The sequence below is a fragment of the Pollicipes pollicipes genome, unplaced genomic scaffold, assembly GCF_011947565.3.
Source record: "Pollicipes pollicipes isolate AB1234 unplaced genomic scaffold, Ppol_2.1 Scaffold_7231;HRSCAF=8579_pilon_pilon_pilon, whole genome shotgun sequence".
NCBI classification, from domain to species: Eukaryota; Metazoa; Arthropoda; class Thecostraca; order Pollicipedomorpha; family Pollicipedidae; genus Pollicipes; species Pollicipes pollicipes.
The window spans coordinates 26784006-26810665 of record NW_023597034.1 but is presented as its reverse complement, the minus strand read 5'-3'; the positions used below and the strand labels follow the sequence as shown (position 1 = coordinate 26810665).

General features: G+C 51.2%; 1 protein-coding gene across 1 annotated transcript in view; it reads left to right on the top strand.

Moving 5' to 3' along the window:
- Window positions 1-26660, top strand: part of LOC119109919 (uncharacterized) — a 66587-nt gene that overhangs the window by 4920 nt on the left and 35007 nt on the right. Inside the window, exons 3-6 of the mRNA XM_037233665.1 lie at window positions 8972-9068; window positions 18444-18617; window positions 18984-19168; window positions 19256-19851. Of these exons, the coding sequence (XP_037089560.1) occupies window positions 8972-9068; window positions 18444-18617; window positions 18984-19168; window positions 19256-19851 (1052 nt within the window). The remainder of the gene's footprint in view (window positions 1-8971; window positions 9069-18443; window positions 18618-18983; window positions 19169-19255; window positions 19852-26660) is intronic.

Genomic DNA, 26660 nt, shown 5'->3' with positions numbered 1-26660 from the left:
CGACATCACCCCCAGTTATTCTGAGATGGAGCCCACGTCACTGTGTGAGTCTCCAATCGGAGACTGGGGCCTGAAATCACTGCTATATCTATTTGGCATCTACCTCTGTTTTGACCTTCGCACCCCACTGGTGTGATAACGGCTCGGATAACAAGTAAGCCTCTGGTTAAATTGTTAAGAGACGGAGCTTAGTTTAAGGCGCATAGTTTGAGGTTTTAGATAATTTAACAACGTATTCTAAACGAAACAAGCTTTGAAGGACTATGATACATGTCAATGATAAAAACCAATAAGCGGAAATGTTATCCCCAGCTTGGGAAAGCCAACGAAGGTCTTGCTGGTGGGGTTACTTGTTGGTGATAATGAGCGAGGAGACCATTCGAAAAATCCCAGCAATTGCCGTTCGAGCATAAAATCTAAACTCTCGAGAAGTAATTCGAAAAGATTTGATTTATAAACCGAATCTATATAGAAAGAATAGTTAAACGCACACCAGAAAGGTGCAGCCATCCTTATGCGCTGCTGCAGTGACTAGCGATGCCAGCCATAAACCATCATCCGCTAAGATTAATATGGCATAAGGAGAGTGTTCCAGTCGTCATCTAACATTCGCTGATAGGATGCATGAGATGTTTCCTTGTAAGGCTGCAAGTGGTTGATTTGCTTCGCTCGTAATGTTAACCAAGCATCACAAAGTATTAGAGCATGTTTTATACCCAGTGACGCAATCCCCTGGTGACATAAGGGCTCAGGCTACATACTCTTGGCGCCCGAAAATTTGGGAGACATTTCGGCCAGTGTAAGTGTCCTTGCCATAAGAAGTTCGAAGGCAGATGCTCCAAGTAGAGCGGCGCCGCTGAGCCCAGGTGAACGAGCCCCCTTAAGCGCACGCAGATCGATGTCTGACTCATTTAGGAGGGGTTCCAAGCCAGAGAAAAGGGCGCCACTAATCATCAGTAACAATTTGCCCTAAGTCTAGACAGGGGCGCCTCAAGCTCTAGGTAAAGGTAGGTCCTCAGCGACCGAGATGAGAATAGAGGTATATACTATGTATCTATTGCACAGGTATAAAGAGAGTCCCAATGTCCAGGTAGATTTACATCACCGAGCCCAAGCAGGGGATCATACAGAAGTCGAAACGTAAGGGAGTCATAAATTCAGCGAAGTGACACCACAAGCCCGGAAAGGATTCCCTTATCCCTAAAGATGTTTCCTTCCACGCCCAAGAGGAGAACGTTAAAAGCCTAAGCAGAGTGCGCTGAGCAAAGTGGGAAGATGGGTGTCTACAAACATAGGCAGACAGGTGCCCCAACACCAGGTGCAGGCATGCATGACTGCAGCCAGGAGGACTTTGTAGAGGGAGGGGGCGGAGCTCACAGGACAATCATTTTATGATAGCCAAAGAAGCCGTCTGTGGTGCTCAAATAACACAAAATGCAGACCTAAAAAGAGTTATGCCTCTCCGCTTCACCACCTTACCGTTCCTTCTCGTTATGCTCTGCATGGAAGTCCGAAAACGTTGGACAAACAAACGAAGGGCAACCTAAAGCCAGGGAGAGCGCTGGCGCGAAAATAACCAATATCTCCTTTACTTTCCCAAACTTGGATTGATGCAGGGTGACAGTCGCTGGCCATTGCGACGATCAGATGACGCTGTGAATATAGCGTCTGATGCTTGGGTGAGGCTGGCTGTTTTTGAAAAGAAACCCTACCACTGTCATCCAGGGCATGAGCTGACATGGATGTAAAGTACCAGGGAATTATGTTTCCGAGCACACTTTTTCTAACGTAAGTTCAAATTTATTTAGGGTCATTTAGGGGATCCATTTGAGCTCTTCTGATGACTCTAAGATGAGTTAAGGTAATCGATATGACTGCAACTGTCTTTCGTTCTCCTTTGTACCTGGTAGATAGTGCACCTGACATTGTCTTGTCGGCAAGACGGAAAATGAACGTGCGTTGGTGTTTTTACAAGGTACGGGCCCTAGAAAAAGGCTGTTTTCTCTGTTTTCTTCTAAAAAACACAGCCCTTTATTGCAGTAGGCCGAGTTTTTAAGTTTTTAAGTTTAAGAGTTTTTAAGCACAGCATATCTGGAAACATAGATTTCTATCACGCTAGCGCTTCGTCCCGGTCCGCACGCTTTCGACTGAAGGCCTGCCATAATAAAAGAAACGCTACATGAAACCCACTTTCAACCTATCCCGTTTAGGTGCAAAACGAAACCGAATTATATCGGTATATAAAACAAATTCATGGAACAAGGGAACTAGAACAAAAAAAGAAGGGTATGCCGTAGCTTTCTACATTTTTATCTTCCTACTTATTTTTGCAGTGGGCCCAATGTAATGGCCTTGCTGCCCGCCAGCTACTTCGCCAAAATATCGTAGTGCTTTGACGAGCATATATAAGTTACTGCACTATAAAAAGCGAGAGAGCTGCTTGCTAGCCGCTTGGCAACAGTTACGTAATGTTTTGAGCGGCAAAGGCAAGTTATCACAGCTTTTTTACTAAAGACCTCATGAAGCTATGATAAGTGAGCGCAAACCTGCTAGTTTCTGCAGGGCAGCCTAGATGGAAGTTTACCCACGCCGTACCCAGCAGTGGCGAGGATATTCGTCGCGTGATGAGGACTGTGGGGCATTCGAACGATAATTTCATAACAGGGTGCCACCGACAGTAGCGACGTCATCAGTGATCACGAGTCTGTCAAATGACGCGCTCGAGTAATATTGATTCAATCGAGTACGTCAAATCGACCCTGCAGAAGACGCTCAAGATGGGCCCACTGCTGTTCGGGTTGCGCGGCAGGCGGTCCTGCTGCAAGTCTGAGTCTGAGTCTGAGTCTGAGTCTGGTCGGTCAGAGTGTGAGTGAGTCTCATCTGAGCCTGAGTCTGAGTCTGGTCGGTCTGAGTGTGAGTGAGTTTCGTCTGAGTCTGAGTCTGAGTCTGGTCGGTCTGAGTGTGAGTGAGTCTCGTCTGAGTCTGGTCGGTCCGAGTGTGAGTGAGTCTCGTCCGAGTTTGAGTCTGAGTCTGGTCGGTCTGAGTGTGAGTGAGTCTAGTCGGTCTGAGTGTGAGTGAGTCTCGTCGAGTCTGAGTCTAAGTCTGAGGCTGTTAGTTTTGTGGACAGCGCAGCGTCCCATTTCAAGTCCGATGGTGGCCTACAGCTCTTGAATGTTTGCTGGGTGGTCCGCGTAGACGCGGTCCTTAAGACAATCCAGGGCATGAAGTCCAGGGGCGACAGCTCGGGTAAGTGAGGAGCCCACAACACTTGAGTCTTAGGACTGATGTGCCTTCCAGGGAAATGCTCCTCCTGGTAGTCCGGTAAAGCCAGGGAACGTGCGGCGCCGTCTCGTCCCGCTGGAGCCACTCCTCATCTCAATAGATCCCGTGAATTCGCTGCAGGGCTGCCCAGAGGGGTGTTAGAGTTTTACCGACGTACCGCTCCGAGGTGATGTTGACAAAATCCTCGTTCTCGTCTTCAAAGAACAAGGGACCGATCGGAGACTGACCCTTCCGCATAGTAACGGACGCTGTCTTTGACGCCTTCTTCGGATGGAGCGGTTTGTGGGTGGTCTTAACTGACCTCAGCCGTCCCCAGTGCACAACACTGTGGCTGCTAAGCCTATTGCACAGCCAGAAGTACACCGTATCTGAGGACGACACATTTGCAAAAGCGTTTGCATGCTGGCTAAACCACGGAGCCATCTCCGCGCTCTCCTGCCACGCCATGTCCTTTTTCTTCTGCAACACCTTCAAGTTTTTGACTCATGGATAGCTTCAAGGCGTGTAAGCCTCTCTTACAGTTGGACTCATTCAATATGTGCTGCATGTCGAAGATCTCATCAGCCCGGGCGTCTGTGACCGATGGTCCACGGGTGTCCGTCCCGGTGGCGCAGCTGGTTAGAGCGCCTGCATTCCGATTCACCCACCCGTGGCGGGGTGGGTTCGAGTCGCTTTAGGCGCTCGCTATTTATCCTTGACAGGTATAGTCTGCGGTCGGTGGCAGCAGTCGCGCTAAAGGTCAGTTGACGTTGGAGGGCAGGGTGGACCTTGCCCCGCCTTGCGCCCCCCCCCCCCAAAAAAAAAACTTTGGCCACTAAATGCTACCGTTGCTTGGAATTGCGCGATCGGATGGCAGGGGTCAGAGTTCACACAACAAACACTGTTTAGCGTGAGGTATGATCCCAGACATCCATCCATTCAAAGGGTTCAGATTAAAGCTTTTTTAAAATGGCACGTATACCCCTTTGAGAGCTGTGTAACGGGTTCATTGAGTTTTTGGCCATTGGCCCCCGTCCAGCTAGCAGCCGTCCACATAAAAGCTGTGAATGGCAGAACCAATACTCTGCAGAAAAATGTTTCATAACACGAGTTACTTTGGTGATGTAGCATCATGTCATCAATCACGTATGAAAATTTCATTTGAAGTGTTGCTTTTTATCGAAACAAAACAATTCAGACCAAAACGAGCAGCAGTTGTCCACAGTGCAAACAAGAGTCGCTCAGCCTGCGGTCTCGCCTGTAATTCCACTCAGGATTTTCAGAGCTCGATAAATTTTGGCTTTGAATTCGTTCAGAAAAATAACTTCACTGCAAAGTGCGACTTAAAATGTAAGTGTTTCACTTGAATTATGATTAAGCAGATCGTGAAACCTAGCAGCCTGCTTTTCGTTTTCTGCTCACAAATGCTGGGACTTTTGATAACAACCAGCTTCATTTCGTCACCCTGCAGAGGACTGACGCTCCAACCAAGCACGTTCACACCCTTCGTTGCAGCGACCGTTTCACGTGACATTTATCAGCCGATCGGGGCCTCTCCTGCTTTCGTGTGACATCATTCATGACGTCATGCTTAAACTGTGCCCAAAATGAAACATACCGTACGCTAATCATGTTTTGGTTTTGATTACGGTGTAGCACTGAATATCATAACACGCTCTATAATCTGGCTATCTCAGTTCCAATCCCCACACAAAGGAGCAGCATTCCCTTAAGCATTTGCAGGAACGGCGCTCATTTTTACGACAAATATGCAATGAAATTCCATAATTTGGGCGTGAACATAGATGGTTGAGAAGCAGGATCATTCTTACCGTAATATAACCAAAAGCACGCATTCCGCGAACAAAAACATCGAGTGCTTGGTACTGACACACCACTGTTAGAAATTATCGGCTCGTAATTTAGCTCATGAAATTCACGAAAATGTGATTCAGCTGATGATTAAAGGCGGCATTTTTCCTAGCAAGCCGACTCAGCTCATCACTCATCCCAAAATGATTGGCCCATGAGCCAAATCATGATCCAGAAAGAGACGGACAAAAGTCTCCTGATTAGACATCTTACCTTTTCACAGACCAGGGGTTCATGGGTAGAAGACCGGGGCACATTATCGCTGCCGGTCAGGGACTGAAGGGCCATTTCGTCCCAGCGCGGGGTGCTTACCGGCTATCATTCTAGCAAAATGGAGACCCCCTCCCTGTTGCAGAAGATCCTCTGACCCGGTAAGTTGGCCCCGGATTGACGCAGAGGCTCCCATTGCCGCAAAAAAGATCCCTGATAATCGCAGGGCTTCAATAATTGGCAAAGAGTTCAGCTGAGCTTGAACATCCCTGACTGACATCGGGCGGAGGGCCCGTCCGGTGCTGGAGCCCTGACTGACACAGGGTCTTGGTGGGCTTGGTCTCATGGTGGGCTTGCATTATAAGCCCTCACATCTCCTTTCTTTTTCAGAGGACCCCGACCAATGTACGAGGCCCTCTTGCATTCGGCGCCCTGTCCGCGTCCCTGTTCAGCAAATGTTCTGCTGGCCAACTCGGAGCCCCTAGCCGACACAGGACACTCTGATAGACACTGTGGGCCTCTGGTCAAGACAGGGGTCATTCTTTGCATAAGGGGCCCGATTAATGCAAATATCGGGCACCGGTCTTGTCCATGTGGGGGGGATGGGGCCTCCTGCCCAGACCAGCACGAAGCCGATTGTTCGGTACTGGTGGTGCCTGACCGACGCAGAGGCTCTCATGTGTGGGAGATGGGGCCTCCTGCCCAGACCAGCACGAAGCCGATTGTTCGGTACTGGTGGTGCCTGACCGACGCAGAGGCTCTCATCGACTGAAGGGGCTCTGATCGGCGCAAAGAGCCTTCTGATAGGTCGTTGAGGCCTTTCAAGCAACGAAGGGGATTGGCCACGTGGGGAATTGCATAAGCTGCCGGTTTCAAGACTATGATTCAGAAGATCACATGAGTTTTGACGTCAGCAAGGGGAAAACATTAAGAGCCAAACAACGTGACACCCTCCAAACTGCACAAATGTACCTAGGACCTGCCATCTTTGCACAGCAAAGCTGACTTAATGAAATATCCCACCAATGTTTGCCAGACACATAGCCTGAGCAAGTTCCTTAAAAAAAAAAACAGCGCGTGACGCAGGTGAAGGTGGTCAGACTGAGCCCTGAGGCAACTGGCGTCCCGCCCCAGTGCCGCTGGATGGACTTGGCTTGAAGCGACAAGCTGTCGGGAGGCGCCTACGTTGAGCGCCGGCAGCTCCTCGCCGGGGCGGGTCGCGGTTCGGGCCTTCCCCCCAACGCCGATAGATGGCAGCACTCACTCGCTTGGTTACACGGACGAACGGATTCCAAGACGCCGCCAGGCGACTATCGGGACATGATCCGGTTTTCGGATGCGGATGTAATGCCGCGCACGGATGCGTGGGGCTTTTCCCGCCGTCCGGTTATTAATGCAGTCTTACCTGCCAGCTGTATTTGCTCTACCCTGGTCACCAGGCAGCGGTCTATCGAGGTCTCAGCTGTTGGCGCCACCAGCAGGTTTTTAATCTGTCCCTCTTATTCTCTATCTCGCTTCATCCTGCATCCTCGCGACACCCTGCTTGTCCGGGGCAGGCTGCATGCGTCAGCCACAAGTGGACCGAGAGGTCCGTGAGGAGGGGACCAGGCCGGGTGCCCAACGCGCACGCGCGTGTTAAAGCTCGGCAGTTGAACCCCCAGGCGCATCCAAGTCTGCCCCACCGTTAACCATTTTCCTTCAACCCATAGCCCTGAAATAATCAGTTCTGGTGGAAAGGGCTCTAATCTAAAAAACAAAAAACAAAAACCAAACCAGCAGGTTCAGGCGCGTGCCTCGCCCATGCAGCAGGTGGGATAATAACTCGCTTTTAAATGCATCTGGGTGAGCTCTTTACTTAGCGGAAGTCGTTTCCACATGCATTTTAAAGCCTATCAGGGCCATCGTACCTTTGTATCCGCGGCCTCAGAGCTTGGCTGAAATGGTTAATGGCTGCGTTTCCACGGGGCTTAGGCCCCACGACAGGGCTGGACAGGTTTTTCTACCTCGAAAAATTTAACATAAAACGAATAAAAACAAATCACTCAGAAACCTTGATGTCTTCGCTCTTTACCTCTGGACCGTGCTCTTGTGGTGCAGCCAAAGGCTGACTTGATGTGGCGAAGACCGGGGTGCTTGAGACGTCGCTAGTTCTTTTTTTAAATAACGGACTGCCTCACTCCGTTCGATGCGATTACGTCTGGGTGGCTCTCGCGAACCTAAAGAACACCCTCAAGCTTGATGCCATCTGTTTGCTCAAGGCAAGCCGCCAGGGCCACTCCCACCCACCTGCGGCGGCGACCCGCCATGCCGACTGCGAACTGAGAGCCGCGAGAAGTGGAGTTCATGGCACCGACCGAGTCGATGCCGAGCTTAGAGCACGGCCGCTGTGGCGGCGGGGCCGACTGCAGGGCGCCGGACGACGGAGTCCACGTGGCGCCATGCGCCGGCGGGGTGGGGGTCAGTGGCCGATGAGCGTTCTTCAGCATCCCTGCTCACCGTCCGCGGGGGCGATCAGACGAGGCGGTCTGTTGACTCGTGCGCACGAGACGAGCCTCACGGCTCGCTTCGGGCGTCATCAAGAGTGCTGTGGACGAGCTGAAGACCTCCTGGTCTGCTTCGAGGCGACGGCCCGCTCTGGACCTCGGACGATAATGCCATCACTGGGCATGTGAGCTCGTGTCTGACGTAGAAATAGGGTCACACTTGCCGCGGGCACCGTCCTGCAGGCGTTGGTCAACCACGTCGGATCTGACCCCGAGGTAGCCTCATCATGAAGCAGCCGCATTGGACGAGCGTCGTTGTCCTTTTAGATGATAGCGCCACTGAAGTCTTTGCCATTGGGACTCTACATCGCACTCGGCTGCTGAGGCTATATGACGGCGCTTGCCATTACGCTGACAGGAAGGGCGAGCGGCGCGGCGAATCGAACTCCGTGTCTCTGGCTTCCCAAACGCACCCCTTAACAAGCGCATCACCGGCACCCATCTCTGAAGCCTCCAACAGCCAGGCTGGTTACATCGTCATCTTCATGAGATCATGCTGAGGTCATAGGCTCGATCCCCACCGGCACCCTGAACGGCACTCTGCTGCCGGCAGATGTCGGCCCGGGTTGGGTCGGCACACTCTGGGCAAGTGTGACACGATGCGAGCAAGCCAACTAAGCCGTTCTCGCGGCAGTTCGACCACGACAACCGGCGGCAGGAGTTCTGAAGCGCTGAATGACAGAGGCCTATCTTCTGGCGCTCAACGCGCTCACAAAGCTCGGATGAAACAGGAGCTGCCGGCTCTGGGATGGACGGCGAGCATTGCTGAATCGAGGCAGAAAAGACAGGACTGCGCGATTTGAAACGGCGCCGAAGAGTTGCGTGTTGTTCCCGACTAAACATTTCCAGGCCGACCTGATGTATTGCTTACAGTGATCCATCTGAGACCGTAGAGCGCATTTGTAAAAAAAGAGCGTCCGATTAGCTTGCACGCTTTTACACGAACAATCACACATCAAATCAAATTATTCCAAGCAGCTAGCCTGGCTAACGACTAAATGCAAGTCTGCTGACCTCCGTCAGGCAGCCACGGCTTACCTGCACGTCATGCACTCCGACGGCTAACGATCGTTGCCCGTTTTCAGCCTGACGGACGAAAGCGTCCGTTCAAGGTCTGGGACCACCGGAGGCACACCAAAAAAGGCCTGGTGGCGGCTTCACTAGGCGAGCTGCTGACTAGAGGTGAGACTACCTATCGAGAGGTGATAGAGGTGAGACTACCTATCGGCCCACAGAGGTGATAGAGGTGAGACCATCGGTCCACAGAGGTGACAGAGGTGAGACCATCGGCCCACAGGGGTGATAGAGGTGAGACCGTCGGCCCGTGGAGGAGATAAAGGTGAGACCATCGGCCCACAGAGGTGATGGAGGTGAGACCATCGGCCCACAGAGGTGATAAAGGTGAGGCTGTCGGTCCGCGGAGGTGACAAAGGTGAGGTCATCAGCCCGCTGGATGCCAAATTTGTGTTACTAGTACACTGCGCTTTCTGCTGCGCACAATGTCATAGTAAAGAGAAGGGCGCTGATGGCTCACGCAGTTTACATCTTTGTTTAGCTATTCCAGGATCAAATTGTTTGGTGATGTTAAGTTTTGTCTGCTCCTCGTCCAATTCGACTTTATTTTAAATGGTTTCATGACGTCCTTCCCACATATCAGCGCGCAGCAACGTTAGCCACGAGTGAATACAGCGTCCGATGCTTTGGGGGCAGGCTCCATCCACCGCATTAACCGTTTTAAAGTCGAGCGCAAAAGGGGTAAGTTTTGTTTTGACGTCTGCTCGAAGATATTCAACGGCATCTTTTTTGGTATGTCTCACTACTACCCAATACTCCTGTCATAGGGCGTATCTTTTCGAGAAAACAGTTTTCTAGGCAAAGTGTAACAAAATGATGCAAAGAGTATTTCAAACTTTCTAGCAATTTCCAACCCCTGCTTTCCCTGCGCGTTGACGGGCGTTAACGCTTCTTCTATACCGGGGATGTCACAGACACGCATCTACACCAATTAAAAATTCCGCCGTATTGGGCAGAGCTTTTCTCGCATCCCTCCTGTCTTCGCGACCTTTGCTTGAAACGTGTTTTCAGCGAGTTAAGAGGTGAAGTAGCGTGACTTCCGTTCGCCCTTTTTTTGCTACGATGACCAATACGCAGCAAAAAAATGCATGACATTCAGTTGAATCTGGCATATATCCACTGGAACCTGCGATATCTTGATATACGTACCTCCGAGAACCTATGATTATGGCCATGTACATGACAAATTCATTTGGTGTCGCAGATCATGTTTTCCAAAATGCATGTAAAGTGATGCTATCTCACGAACCGTCGGCCATCAACATGCCCCTGTTAAACACGCCTACCTTAATACTATAATATAATACCTAAATACTTAATATAATAATAGGGTATTAGGCTGGCGACTGACTAAATCATTTCTGTCCCAGTGCTAGTCTTTTCCCCACATAATGAAGAAGGACCTCAGGCTCCTGTTTTTTTTTTCGGGATAACGAGTGGGCACTCTAGGCTGAAAACAATCAATCTTCAGTATACCGAGAGGCATTGTGTTAACGGCGCTATCAAGCAAGCTTTGGCCAGCATTGAAGACCAATATAATTGGGTAATCACTATAACAAATGCTGACTTGACAACGGTCTAACCAGTTCCTTGTGACATAATTAAGGTCCATGATTTTCAGCACAAGAACTGCCAACTAGGAACAGGCTTTTTAGTCGATTGCCGTTTGACTGCATGCACTTAATTTGTTCGAGCCAATTTGGGCGCACAGTTGTTCAGGTTCCAAGTATTTGCGTATCAATATTATTTTTTCAGCGACATCAATCTCCTGTGATGTTAGTGCTAGCGTGCAGTATTTGAGCGGGAATAGTGATGTCGATATGATGAAAAAATCTCCTTTTTTGTTCGATCTAGGTACAAAATTAAAGCAAAAGAAATCTCAAGAAATACCCAAAGTGGCGCCCTTTTCGACCAACGCTAGGCTAATTTCCAAAGACTTCTGTACGTGACGTCTGAAACGAGCGGCCTAAAAAGACAACAACAAAAGAGCAAGAGCTTTAAAATATCGCAAGTCTTGTGCCACGCCAGCGCCCAAATTTGGGCTGAAATTTAAGTTAGCGCAGTTCTGATTTCGTGTGAAAAGAAGAGTTTGCCAGATCTCACCATTTCTTGTGGAGAAAGCGTCACAAAGCGGCAAAATTCCTAGGGCAATTTACAGTTAATATGATTATCACTCTTATGATTTTGCTCCCGTGCACAGATGCAGCGCTTGTCTTACATTTCATCTGAATTTCCAAACCACGCCGTGATATTCTCAAAACAAAACTTTGTTTTGGAAATATCACGTAATACTTTCCTGTTAGCGGTGCACATTTGTGCTTTTCCGCAACGTTCTTCCGTAGCTTGTTCCCAACTTGTGCACAAATCGGGATGGATAATGCATGATGAGTTTGGCAAAATGCTGAAGCCTGTTCAAGTTCCCCGGCTCTTTTTCAAAGCAGCTCACTTTGATTGCGCTCGACGACCATAAGAGTCGCGTGACAGGAGCCACCTTCCCGCCACACATACGCGGCCCAAAACCTAACAGTTCATGGGGAGCGTGCCTGGACACAAGAAGTTATCCTTCATCTCCGGATGCAGCTCCTGCACCGTGAAGAGTCCCGAAAACAACTGAACATCCACAAAACAGCGTCCTTGCCGAGAAGTGCCTGGCAATAATGCTAAACGAGAAGCACCTGACAGCGCCGCGAAAAAACTAATCTGTTGGTTTCAAAACACCCGAGATTTGACTATTTGGCGAGCCACAGAAAATGAGCCACACGCAAGCGTGCAGAGTCTGTTGCTGCCGACCTCGTATTCTGACACGTTGACCTGCAGGTCAACCCCCACAGTGACGCTGCTCCGGCTGAGACATCTGGCCCCATCCAAGAGGCAGGTGGTGCGGTGCGGCGCACAGCGCCACAGGTGAACAGTGAGATCCCGCCCATACCATCGTCCTCGACCCGGCGCGGTGTCCCTTCCAGTGAATCCAAGAAGATGACGTGCTGAGATCACGAGCTGCTCAAAGGCTCATCGAAGAGAAAAACGGCGCGCATGAAGGCTCGCAGCCCAACCACAAAATGGCGTTGTCGTTTCTGTAGTTCAAAAAGTTGAAAGGAAGTAAGAGCAAGCACTGCAAAGGAAGAAGAAAAGAAAGGAGAAAATGCAGAGGCGGCAAACAGCGGAACAAAGGTCGTGGGAAACAAGGCAGGAAACTAAGGAGGCCGCTTCATTTGCCAGGGACCAGAAGAGCGAACAGTGAAACGCAGACTGGATTTTACGGGTGCAGGGCGGAGAGAACGTCCGCTGCATTCCGCTGCTTCGACGAATGACAACAGAATGGAATGCTCTCGCTTTGTTTCTGGCGCATGATATGGCCGACCTGCCAAAGCGTGGATACAGTGAACTATTTGTCAAGCTTGAGGATGTATGCTCTGCTCAGACTGGAGCAGCTTTGGAGTTGTATGTCTGAGATCTGTTCCGAGTTCAGTGAAGTGCGGAGCGTGAGCACTGCCGCGTGCTGTTTAAAATATACTCGCTTTGTGCGTTACATGCATTACTATTATGCTGGATAAAAGTAAATTCATAAGACCAAGTGCAATATCCAGTTCAAAGCATGACAATTGTCTGTCATGACGCGAATGATGTACTGAAATACTTGACCTTTGGGATCCGGAGAGTGTTTGTGTAATACGACAAAGGGTCGCCGCCTCCACTACTAGAAAAGTTTCATAGAAGGCCAGATCCCAGCTCAAATATCTGTTTGAGCAGGAATTAGCTTGATGGGTGTCGGATTGGTCGGACTGATCTGCAGGTGTAAATGCCATTACAATTCGAATACAATGGTTGACAACGAACGGGTACGTTTATTTTAAAGTGGACCAGCAATGCGCGAATTATAGCTCGCGCGTTGATTGTTCACTTTTAACTCACTATATCTTGTTCAATGATTATGTAAGCAATGTTGCCACAGATTTACTCATCATGCCCGAAGCCTTCCGGTCATCTGTTCCAAATATCCTGACTATCTGTCTCAAGTCCCCTGACTATATGCCCCAAGTTTCCCGATTGTCCCGAGTTTTCCCGAGTCCGTCCCAAGCCCAACCAGCTATTATCTTTCAATCGTCTCCCGGCTATGTTCCATGTCTCCCGAGTCTGTTCCATGTCACTCCATCAGGAATATTCCGTTACACTCGCAAAAAATCACGACTGTGTTGTGCCATCGAAAGGCGTTCGGTTGAAGGGAGTGTCCCGCCTATAGGAAAAGTTTATGAGCACACTCCGATGAAACATCAGGACCATTTGTATCTGATGGTACCACTGGACAGTGCCGCCGCAGCACCATCATTATATTATAAGATACATTTTAGTTAGTTTTGCGTCAAAATTACTCTGTCAACGCTTTGTAAACGCACTGCACTTCTTCCTTTTTTGGTATACCTGTAGTGCATCCCAAGTTCGGGACAACTGCAGTTGTAGCGACCGCCGTCATCATGACGACGGCAGAATCTGCATTGGGCCGTTGTCAATTGCTACGTGTCAGAGGTACCACTTTTGAGCTGTTTTAACCCGCACATTGCGGGCCTGCGGGCTTAAAAAAGGCACCTTTTTTGGTATGAATGACGTCAGCACAAATGAACGTCCGTGATTGGCAGAGCGGGCGGTAAAGGCCAGTTACCGAGAAATGCATTGGCTGAAGTTCGGACCGGTGCATTACTAGAGACCATGTCATACCCTGTTTCCCAAAACCAAAGCGCGCTTCGAAAAGAGTCACTGTGCTTAACTCCATAGGTGAAACTTCAAAGCCATAGTGTAACATTTCGTTGAATTCGCCGGTTGATAACCTTATGTTTCCACACTTTTTTCTCCAAAGAGAGTGTTTCCAGCTTTCATAGAATTTGTTTCCCGAGCATTTCGACAAATAAATATGTTGGAAACATTGCAGAATGCATGCGTTGGAAAAAGCAAGACAAATTAAACGTATTACTTTTATAGTGGTGAGCAGAGTCCAATGACATTTCTTCCGCAGGAGCGGCTGCCTCGAATCGAAATTCTGAGCTAGTCAGTCGGATCTCGAGAAAGCTGATATTAATAATGAAATCGGACGCGCCTAATCAGACAACAAGTGAACGGTTCAAAAAGGTATCATATTCCTTTTAAGGCATGGACAGGAGTTACCGAGGGAGATGATCTAAGGGGGTAAAAAAAACAATCTCAAAAACATACTTCAGTGATCTAGGTGTAAGCCTTTTTCAGATGGATATTGTTGCCTTACTATGGTGTAACATCCACGTTCGTCTTTTATTCCACTCATCAGATCATTTCCCCTTAAATTTACGTTGTATCTTATTCTGACCGTGCGCAGGAACAACCGAAATGTTCGTTACGTTTGGCGCGCTGCGGCATGCCTTTTGTTGTGTATTGCAGCCCAGCCGGAGCTGTGCTAGCAGTTATAGGTGCCGTGTATACAACGGAAATCAGGGGTGACTTAGGGTGACAGCACCGCTGCCACTGGCATATGGCGCGCGCACGACTCTGGTCACCATTTGCAAGACATGAGGTGCCACAGGAACTTAGTGAACCATTTAGACGTCCAGCGAGACCTCATTGGTAACGCAAATATGATTTGGGGAACGTTGAAAGATCCCTGGGCCAGTGAAGTGGACAGGAACTTGTGATGAAACCATGGGAGCAAAAGAAGCCCATTGCCGCACTGACTTGACGTCCAAAGATCCTCCCAAATAGCAGGCAAAGGTCAAAAGCCAAGAGAAACTATCAACAGGCTTTGACACGGGCCCGGATGGCCGGTTGGATACCCTTCGCTCGGGTGGGGGTCAATTTGACCCGCTGAGATCTCAGGAACTAAGAAAGCTAGATGCGCCAAGTTTACAGGATGTGTTGAACTATACGTAAACACACTTAGGTCAAAGTTTGAAGCTCCTAAGTCATGACCCGCGGGTCAAATAAGGTCAAACAAGGCCAATCTTCAGGTAGGTCAATCCAAGGTGCTCCTCAGAACCTCGATAGCTGTTCTAAACAAAATGTCACGCTCATTTAAGGTGAACGACCTTGTTTGACCTTTTTAAGGTCATGGTGACCAAAATCATCAAAGACTACATTGAGTTTTGCGTTTGGATAAGCGGCAAGGAATACGCTAGGCAGCATGTTCCTCAAAACAAAATGTTTACCTGGGTCATTTCAGGTCAGTGACCTATTTTGACCTTAAAGAAGTCCATGAAAGGTATATAATGCGGTTCCTGTAATCAGTAAATCTGAAATGAGCACCAGAAACTACACCACACAGCAAGGCCTGCAGTAATAAAACAGGTTGGTTTTGACCTTGGTCTGACCTTCACGCTCGACCCTAGATTGATTCAATTTTTTTATTCAATTGTTACGTTGCCAAAGAGAGCATCTCAGAGATATATGGCTTCGTCTAACTCTCCGTTGTTGGATCAGATTGAACGGTTGAACAATAGAAGTGCCTTTGCTGAAACCCTAGCCTGATTTTAATCTGCCATAGGTCAGCGACCTTGCAAGGAACATCTACATTTTTGATGCAAGCGATCTGTTACTCAATTGTCTACAGCTATGCAAAATTTGACGGTACCACGTCATGCCGTTCGGAAACCATCCCGGAAAAATCTTTGGGGGATAATTTGACCCCCACCCGAGCACGTGTCAAGGCCAACGCTTCAGGCTCCCGATGCAGCCAACTAAGCCGGATATGTGAAATGAATAAGACATTTTACCTCGGTTGACGCCGAACAAGCCTTCGGATGCGGGCCACCGCCATTTTGTGGGACAATATTTAGGCCGTTTTGAGCGTGATGCTAAAATTGTTACATGGGCTTATAACATTCAAACGCGGTGTGAAAATCTTTGATTAATCATTGTTCGTCAAAATCATTCCAATTGTTTTCCTACAATTAAGATGAATTTCAGACAGATTTTTTATCCCAATGGCCTAGCTCTGCCCACCAAAGGTCCCCTGCACCGACGCTCAACGACGTCCGTTGAGCCCAAGCGTCTTACTTTGGTGTGTTTTGCTTTTGGGACAGTCTTCGCTCCAATAATGAACTGTGTCTCTGTCAACCCTCCTACGGTGAAGGTGAGAAAAATGCTCACCTGGCGGGAATGAAGTGACTCCTATCCTGAGACGATGAGGAAATCAAGGGGACTCAGAAGTCCGTGGACGTCTGCCCTCCTGATAGAGCTCAGTTCACCAACTGGATGAGATCAAGGGTACCGGACACTGGCCGATTGGTGACAGACACGTAGGTTGCCGCCCTGAGAACCAGGTTTGTGTGACTCGCCTTCGATGGTCGATTGGTACCGGGCCGAGACAACCGGAATGGAACGGGCTGGTCTGTGTTACAGTGTTGCGCGACAAGTAAGTATCTTTCGGCAGAAATAATCCGTTGCGTTATAACTTTTTTGCGATGGTGGCGTAGTTCGGGGTTTCGCAACAAGCTGTTCCCTGCCTATTAAGGGCTGCGATTCAAAACCATCCCCGCAAAACATTGGGACGAATAAGAGAACAGCGGTCAGCGACGCAGATGGCCAAGACCCGTCAACATTTTTTAAACGGTCCCAAAACCGCTGGAGGGCCGCAACAATGCGTAGAAGTCTCGAGACGTTTACAAGCCCGTGACGCCAGTGGTTCCTGAGGCACCCTCGACAATTCCACGGGAAGATGAGGCACCGCTGGTGAAGGCCGAGGCCACAATATGATATGTGAGCCTCTGGAACACCAAGTGTAGTGCAGCTGGTCAGTAGGATCACTACAGCGCTTGGTCGATACGTCCGTGCCAAGAACGCCACCTCTGTCATATTTGCTGCGCTGTATTTGGCTACCCGTTTCCCACCAGAGAGTGTATAAATAGATCCTCTCCAACGGATTATAGCAGAGGTCCGGTATTTCCAGACTCTCGCATTTCATTCCATCACGCGTCGTCGCGCCAAGTCGATACGTCGTGACGAGGCGTTATAGGCGCGTCCGCCCCGACATGTTGGGGGCTCTAAACTTCGCTCCTTCTCTCTTTTCACTCAGCTTATAGAAATAAGCCTCTTCCAATTAACTAGAACAGTCTATTTGGTCTGTCATTACACCCAACACGTTTCCAAGCTCTTTTCGACGCAGACTGGCAATGTCAAATAGGACTCCGAAATTTGGTGGTAGAATGGTTTCCAACTTTAGGGTACAAGTGTGGCGGCCAGAACATCCTCTTTAATGTGACCCTGTCCATGTCAAAAATTTCTCCAGAGTGATCTGGTTCTGGAAGAGGCCAAGGGAAGGTTGTGATACTATGGGGGTTGTGATACATGCCATGTACATGGCATGTTTGCCTACGGTTTCTTAGATTTCGTACATGCCAATGAGCATAACGCGGTGCCAGAAGTATATGTCAGGGAAATCCACGTTCAAATGCAACGCGCAATATTTATGCTACGGGAAAACGGTGCGTATATAAAACATGTAAATAGGCGTCGATTGTTGCGTCATGCAACGGCAAACCAGTTTAATGTGACTTCTTTGAGACAAAGATTATGAGGAGAATTTTGATCGCGAAAATTCATGCTCGATGTTCCGTGCCATTTCTTACAAACAGGCTTCTAGAGGATATTTAATCTGGCATTTGGTGTATGAAATTCTGACATTTAACATTGTTGCATTTTTGGGATGCATGATAAAATGGATCTGTTCCTAGATCCGCATTTTACGTTATAATGACCTATCCCTGAACCAGGAATCGGGTTATTGAGCTTCTCGTACAAATAGTATTTGGGTAAACCAGGTCCGGACCCCTGAGTTGAGCCTCCGCCCCCCCCCCCCCCCCCAATGCATTTGGACGGACCGCAAGACACACAATTTCCCTGAGCTTGAGCCAGATAGTTGGCCTGCGTACCGTGGAAGAATTTTGAGTCAAAATTCCAATGTTCCTACTGAATGATTTGGAGAAACTTCCAAGTCTGATCGGAGTTTTGCTTAAATCTCCAGCAAAACATTTTGCTAATGTAGTCTTAGAAGCCATTCCTGTTTTTGCTGGTCTTGAATGACAAATATCCTTCCCAAAGCTCTGATCTTATCTGCCACCGATGCACATGAAGTGTTGAAAAGAAGGCGAAGGCGTTTGCGTTCTGGACTGGCGAAACTGACGATTCACACATTCGGAGCGTCTACCGGTGCCAGTGCCGTTACAACATGCATTCATATATGCGTGGGTATGTGTACATTTATATGTACAGTCTCCACCACTACCTTGCTCGTGCCACGCCAGAGAACACGCCTAACTGTTTGCTAGGAACTGATATATTTACACGCACCAGATGTTTCGAATTATTTAAAGAAACCCTCGAAACGAAGCTCAACCTCCTGAGAGAACAGCAATATATAAGGTGTCCTAAATCTGACCGTTCGAGAAACGACAATGTTGGCTCCATGAGAACCTCAGGAACTTCATTCACCTAATGTTATCCAGCCCTTTCGCTGCCTGCCGCCAGGTCGAGAAAAGCTCAAGTATGACGTCAGCCGTGGCGTCTCGGCCGTGCTGGAGTCGGACGGCACCACCGTGGACGACACCGAGTATTTCGCCACGCTGCCGGACAACACAGTCTTCCTTCTGCTGCGGGACTCGGACCGCTGGCTGCCGCCCGGTGTCGACATGCTCAGAGCAGGTGTCTGGACGATTCGCTCGCGCTCAGCCCTCGGTCTTCATTCGAAGGGCCATTGTGTGACGGATGGAGCCTCACAATCACTTTATGGACCCCTCAGCACTGGAAACGCTTCCTTTCTACGAGCTTTCCTAGCGTACAATTCAGGGTGTAGAACCGCAGGATACAAGCATACAACTTTGGAAACATTGTCTGTGCTGCAAATGTCATGAAGCATGTTGTGGTACTTAAACATGAGAAAATGAAGCTATTCCCCTCGTATGTCGATTAAATGCCACGTCCACGGAGCTATTTGTGCTCAGTTGGAGGTGTGTAATGGCCAACGTCGGCGGCAGGCTGCTGACTGAGCGCCGTCTCGCCTGCCGCCAGCCCTGACCTGCATCCCACGCATCGTCTGCCAAACCATGCACGCGCTCGACCTGCGGGACGAGGCGCCCTCCTGGAAGATCGCCGACAACCGCGGCCAGGTGACCGTGCAGCTGCACTGGGACTCGGCGGCGGGCGGCGAGCGGTCCGAGCGGCGCGCGCACCTGGTGGTGCGCGGCGTGGGCGAGACGCCGAGTGAGCCGCCGGACGCCGCGCCGCCGGTGCCGCCCCACGGCGCGCCGCCACCGTACGGGCCGGCGCGCCTGACGCGCCAGGGCAGCTCGGTTGAGTCGGGCACCGTGCACGTGCACACGGCCGAATGCGGCGCGCACCACCCACACGTGCACCACCACCACGCGACGCGCGGCTCGCCGGCCGACCAGTGCGACTTCCACTGCTGCGCGCTGCATCGGGGCGGCGCGCCGACCACCGCCACCAAGTCGGCGGCCACGTCGCCTATTCAGGAGGCCGCCAGCGGCCGCCGGCCGCTCACGCACGCTCGCTTCGACGAGGTGGCCCGGGCGGAGACGGCAGCAGCGGCGGCGGCGAAGGGCGCGACGGCAGAGGAAAGCTCCGAGTCAGAGGGGGATAACACGGTCAACGAGGAAGGCACCAGCCAGAAGCTGCTGCTGCTGGTGGACCAGCTGAGTGTGGAACGAACGCGCTACCTCAGCATCAAGGACATCGGCATCATCCTGGAGCGGCTGAGCTCCAAGATCCTGGACGTGGAGCGGATGGAGCGCGAGAAGGACGGCGACGACTGCCACAACTGGACGCTGAAGGCGACCATCCGCGGCGACGTGCTGCGTGACATCGGCGTCGTCTACCACGGCCACTACCACAGCATCAGTGAGCACCCGCGGTACGCACGGCGAGCCGAGCCGCCGCCGCCGCCGGCCGAGCCGCCGCCGTCGGCCTCGCAATGAGTCGGCCGGCCGCCGGACGACCCCGAACAGAGCACGTACGTGCCGGCAGAGACGGTCGGCAGGTGGCGCGACCAGCTGCTGCAGGCGCGGCAGCTGGCGCAGCCCAGCGCAGCCGGCGTGCTGCTGCAGCCGGCTGCGCCGCCGACTGCGCCACCGGCCGGCGGGCGGCGCGCGCCGCGCCCCCGCTGCTCGCCCTGCTGCCTGGCGGACGACGCGGCGCTCTGATCGCGGCCGCCCGGTGGCCGACACTGCTCAGCTGGCGGCCGGCGCCGCCGGCTCGGCGAGCCGCCGCTGCCGAGCGGCGCCGGGCCGCTCCTCTCACCCCAAGCGCACAGTGCCAATGCGACCAGCTCAGCGGCTCAGCCTGGACCAGTTGAACACATTTGAAAAGCCGTGGTTGATCCTGTTTTTGACGTTGAACATTTTGGTGGGCGCTAGTTGAAAGTGTCCGCATGATGCAGGAGTAGTTGATCAATGGCGTTTGTGGAGGTCTATTGGAGCTGATGTTGCCAGCATGTTCGTAGGAAGAGGTCTCCCGGCTCAAGTATAGTTGTGCTTTTGATGACGAAACTAGCTGTATTGCCTGGTTGCAGCATAGCACCTTACCTGTGGGACACATGCGTGTGCGTTGCAAGCATTCGGAATAGTATCACGGGGCTGTTGCAGACTTCGTGCAGAATGTGAATGTAGAGGGTTTCGGTTGTAGCAAAACCAAAGGCGGGGTTAGTTAGATATTTTGGTGCGCGCTGTTGACCTAACCATCCAAATTACCCACATGAAGCTGTTTTCATCCTTCCGCTTTTTCCAGCATTTGAAACCCTTCTTTTGTGAGAAAGGGTAGACGGTTCCAAATCTCCGAAATATGGTTATAATCCCAACGATTTTCGAATGTTTCGCTTCGCCTTCCGCCAGGACGCTATGAAATGCAACGCTACCATGATGGAAGCACCATCAAATGGTGCCCCCCCCCCCCCCAATTGAGTCATTGGCTAAGTGACAATTTAGTAGAATTATCACGGCGCTGCAGCGCAACGGAAACTTGGAACAAAAAAGAGGGCACCAAAGAAATCACGAGAAAGTAGTAAAGCTCTCTACCTACTCCACAACGATTTTGGAGTTTGGAGTGAACCCAATCCCTTTTATGTAATTGCAACACATTCGGTTGTAAAAGCCAGCGAGTGTTGAGAAAAATCCACTCTCGATCCAAGCCTTGTCAGGTAAGACGTAGTAAAAGAAAAGCAATTGCTCTCTTTTAAAAAGTAAGCCGTGACTCCTTTTCGCGTTGTTTGCATATGAGTGCTCCAGGCCTTCCATTGATTTAGGAAGATGTAGCACGACAAACACTAACCATGAAATCAACACACACACACACACACACACACACACACACACCACACACACACACACACACACACACACACCACACACACACACACACACACACACACACACACACACACACACACACACACATACACGCCCACACCTTGATTGCTTGTGGCCGTGACAACATCCCTTTAGTGTTCTTTCCAACATTTGGAACAGTGTAACCTAAGCCAATTCGCGAGGTTGCTGCTACCCGGAACAGTATTATGACATCCGCTTTACTACCCTGCGCTCCATCCAAAGATACTATTTAACCGTGTTTGACGAAACTCTCAAGTGACACAGCGAAAGCAAAGTTTTACACAAGGGCCAACTACATTAATTTACTGGTTTTGAATAAAAACGCCGGGCGTTTTTCTTTTGAGCGCATCTGAGACATTTGTACATGATATATACACATATATCTGAACTCCATGAACATTGAGGTACAACTTGACAGACGGTATTGTCGGCGGTAGCGCTGATCGTACCGTGCACTGGGATCGGCGCTGTCGCTGATAATTGGGATCGAACGTGAAGCTGCCTGCTGTGCCGGCCGGTACCGAGCATGGGCTCGCCAGGGTGCACCGATGGCTGGGTCGCGCAGTTGCCGTTGAGTGCTGGATTGTGCTTTGTGTTGTGGGAAGTCACCGGGTCTGGCTGAGATGAACCACTGGGCTTATCCGACTGGGATAAGATCCGAATGGGACCTTCGCACAGCCTGCAGATGTGCGATTACGGAGCTTTAAAACCCCGGGCACGGGCGGCAAAGTCACGTTTTTTGATGTTGTCCAGTCAGTTGGGTTAGTTGAGGCCGGTGCTTCCCTGACAACTCGGTCATTCGGGGCACGGCAGGATAGAGCCATGCACATTTTGTGAACTGCCCTTGTCGTTGGAAGCGGTGCAGTGTGCTTCACTTTTTACTTGTGTGAACAAAATTTCCACGCAAAGCACAAACATTGCATCAGTGATCTGTCATGCCGTAGTTGTGTGTTTATTTCCTGCGCTGTGGATTTGAGAAACTCATGCTCAGTGTGTGATCCGGATTGGGACGCGGATTGACGAATTGATAGACCGCGAGGCGAGGACGGAGCCGGGGCGTCCCCTTCCCGCTGCCCGCCGAGGAGCGGCTTTACATAGGAGATTCGGTTCACCAAAGTGAGTGTCGCCACGGACTTCCCGCGGCGTTCATCGAAACCAAACGCCGCCAAGCCGAACCAGGTGTCTCCAGGGGCTGCCGTGAAAAAATGACTTCAGATGCCGCCTCCCCCAGACCTACCCCGAAAACAGCGCACGCTCCAAGTGTCTACTAGAGTCCGCCTTCCGCCAGTCAGCCAAACCCCGGTGCCTCCAGAGACCCCTCCGACATCCGCCCACACTCCGGTGTGCCCAGAGCAGCCACATGCCCCAGGGAGGCTGCGCTTCATAGCCGTGGTCCAGGCAGGTGGGCGGCAGGTCCCTGGTCATCCCCTGGCTCCGTCCCCGCTCAGGCGTGGTGGCGGTGTATCGGCGTCGGCCAGCGCACCCCCTCGGCTCCGGTTCAATGCACTGACGTGCTGTCCTGGCTACGCTCAAACGCTTGCAGCGCTCACCGTCATGGCCCGCCGCATGCTTACGTTGTGTCGCTGGCCCCGAAAGGGCGGCGGTGGCTGCCGACGCGCCGCGCCCAGCAACGCTGGCCGCTAACGGCCGCCCAGCAGCGTTGGTCGCCGACGGCCGCGCCCAGCGACGTTGGCCGCCGACGGCCGCGCCCAGCAGCGTTGGCCGCCGACGGCCACGCCCAGCAGCGCTGGCCGCCGACGGCCGCGCCCATCAGCGTTGGCCGCCGACGCACCGCGCCCAGCGCGGCGTCGGCCGTCGACGGCCGCGCCCAGCGGCGTTGGCCGCCGACGGCCGCGCCCAGCGGCGTTGGCCACCGACGGCCGCGCCTAGCAGCGTTAGCCGCCGACGGTGGTTGCCGACGACTTGAAGGCGGTCGGCCCGAGAATGACTGTTAGGTTGTCCAGCCCTGGTATTGCGGGTACGGTCTTTATCCAAAAACGGGCGTCTCGTGTCGCGTACAAGCCGTGTGGTGAGCGTTTTGGAGCAATCGTTTTTTACACAAGTTGTGATCACCACAAGTTGTGCTGTGCCACAAGCTGCAATCACCGCGCGTTGTTCCGTGCCACATGTTGTGATCGCAACAAAAATCTGTGACAATCACTGCCACATGGTGTAGACCTACTAACGTGCTAACGTGGCGTTCAGAGGCACTCACCGCTGCTGGTGCGGTGGCCGAGTGTATTTTGGTGTGCATGCCCGCGTACATTGTACTGCATTGACGTATGGGCTGTTGTTGGGGGTCGGTAAAGTGGGTGGCGGTGCCTGACCATGATGTGGTCAGAGAGCCCGAGACCTGCCCAGGTCACTACCAGCCAGCCAGATGAATTAACGCACCCGTTACGCACACGCGTGCGTCTGCTCGGCGGCGGCACAGCCAGACGACATCACGTGTTGGTTTGCCCTTTCTTGCTGAAATGCTTAGCACAATATACGTTAAATTGCGTTGTTTTCAATGGATTCGTTGAAATCTGCTCATGCCGATCTTCACCCGCTTGTGTGACTGACTGGTAAGTGGATAGATCGTGCGAACGTCCCATGATCCCGTCCGTATCACCATGCACATATAAAATGCATAAATTAAGGTGCGTCGCGTAGGACGCCGAGCGTGTTGCATTGTTCGAGACAGTTTTCACTGCGCCATGTGTGTACACGACCAACATGGATGATGTCTTCCTCTAATATGTTCTTTGGTATGTCACACAAGCGCACGTAATGAAGCCCGTTTGCCGTCATGTTAGGAGAGGAATGATGCTTAAATGGGGCGTAGGAATTTCCCAAATAGTGAGAGGGCCAGGCTACTTCTTGAAGTTGACTGAGTTTTCGAAAAGCTGAGGGGCTCACCAGCATTCGTTTGCAACATGCTTAACCAACAACTACATCCTGCCACCAACTCAATACACACGTAGACGACCGCATTGCGGTGAGTGTCGCCATGGACCCTGTGGGTGACATGGCCACCTGCAGTAACGACGGACGGGTAACGAGCGTAACCTCGCATGGCCCTTCTAAAGCACTTCACAACGGGATAAGGCGCTCTGTTCGTGACATGCCAAACCGTTGTCCCTACTGCCATGGTTGCCCTGGATAAAACTGGCAGCGCATAATGCTCGCTTAAATGTCGTTACTATCATTTCTTCGCGTCCTCCCTTCTTCATTCAAGTTGCATGGCTTAGTGACCAACAGAAAACACGCATTTGCAAGTCATTTATTTAGCTGATTTGGCCGTGCATGAAAATGGTTTTGCAAACTATCGCTAAGTGACACTCTTGTCCCGCTGGACCACATTCAACTGCCACTGGCCACCACGCCTGCATATGTGCAAGTTGCATGGTCCTTGGCTTTGTTTACCAGATCCAAATGACGTCTACCCATGCATTTCAGGAAGCCATGGAAGCACACACACGCCCTTCTCTTGCGCGAAGATCGAGACTCCGGGGCAAAATGTGCAGCAACCCCCGAACCCGTATTCGTAGTCCCTGACTGATATTGACGGCATCTAGAAATCCTTGACCGTCCCACCGAGAGCCTTAACCATACCAGAGCTTCCTGAAAACCTGGAGACTATATGGCCATTTTAATCAGAGTTATCTGGCGAACATTTCTGTCAAGCACGGGTCCCCAGACCTCCCCGTCTTTCTGGATCGTCTGGACGTCTCGGGCCTCCATATCCTTAAGCGCGCACGACTCATTTTCAAAGATCGCTGGGATCTTTGCGTCCTCTGGCATTCAACCTCTCGAATTTTTGCACGAAAACGATCCCTTCCCAATCTCGTGTTTTCACAAAGCAGCGACAACCACTGGAGGCGCAAGTAAGGGGAAATGATGCACATGTAAGTTCTGCTGTTCTGGCGTCTCGCTTCCGGCTCACTGGTACACTCAGCACACCCAAAGTCACTTCTGTATTTGACACGCGTCACAGGCACTCCACACAGTCCGTCCCGCCGCGCGTCCGTCTTTGCGCCGGCGGTTATCCGAGTCTTATCCTCGTTACTCGCCCTCTCCTGGCCCCCGCGGCCGCGTCCCTCGCACGGGGCACATGGGGCAGGAGGGGGGAACGCGAGCACCTCGAAGCGGCGCTCGCCAAACTAAGCAAACATTTACTGGCCTCACATAGGTGTTCTCTGACACCTTACACACACATGCTCATCCACGTAGCCCCCCGCGGCAGGCGATTGGCCTGTAACACTGTAAAAACTATCAGAACTATACGACTCCGCTGCCAAAACCTGAGTATTACACCGAACTGTAAGTCATCCCTGGACGAGGACAACTGTTATCACTCTGAACCCCTCCCTCAAATGACATAATGTCCTCAAGACGGTCAACAATGGACCCAATGATATTTATGCCAGATGTTAACTGATTAAAACATCTAGTCCTGAATGGCACAGGTGAGAGACCAACGAACTGAACTACTCAGACCTTGCAGGTAAAGTGGTTCCTTCCGCGCACTTCTGGAACAGTATGATGTGAGCGCAGTAGAACAATCAAGGAAGATATGGAATAAAAATAAATGCAAAATATGTAGCAACAGATATGTGTGAACTGCATGGACTTGTTCATTGACATAGAAAACGTAGAATTTGATACTCATAGAAGCCATGCATATTGCTCTTCGAAACCGGCCCGGCTCCAGATCTCGATGGCGCGGCGTCGCAGTGGTGCGGTGTCAGAACCAATCTAATTAGCTTGGACTTTATCTGGGACCAAATGGGTCCAAAGCAGGCTATCAGATGAGGCCCCCGACAAAAAGCGTAGGGCCCTAAGCAAGTGCCAGATAATTGGAAGCGCCCTAGACCAATATAGAGGGTCTAGGAGAACATCGCAAGCGCGTCGGTAAGTTAATCGAGACGCATGTAAGGGACCCCTGAGCAGCCCGGAATACCCCTGCGGATTAAAATATCCTGAGGCCCCGGCTATAGCCCACAGAGCCCTTCTGGCGAGTAGGAAGAATCCGTGGAACGGTCTGTGGTTGACAAGGAAGCCCCGGTACGCTAGCAGGAAGGGTCCAGCAGCAACCCAAGGCCCTCCGAGCAAATGCAAAGAAATCAAGGGCAACGTGGAAGGCCCCTTAACGACCGGAATTACCCTGCAAGTGGCATATAGGTCCCCCGGAAGCAGCATAGGGCCCTAGATAGTGAAAAGAAAGCTTAAGATTTCAATCCACAACTCACAACTTTTCAAACATTGAATAATTTTTCTTTTACTTCTCGTGGGCCCAATTCACTTTCTCATGCACTGTTCATGGTCGCCTGGAAATCCTGAGGTATACATTTTTGCACTTCGT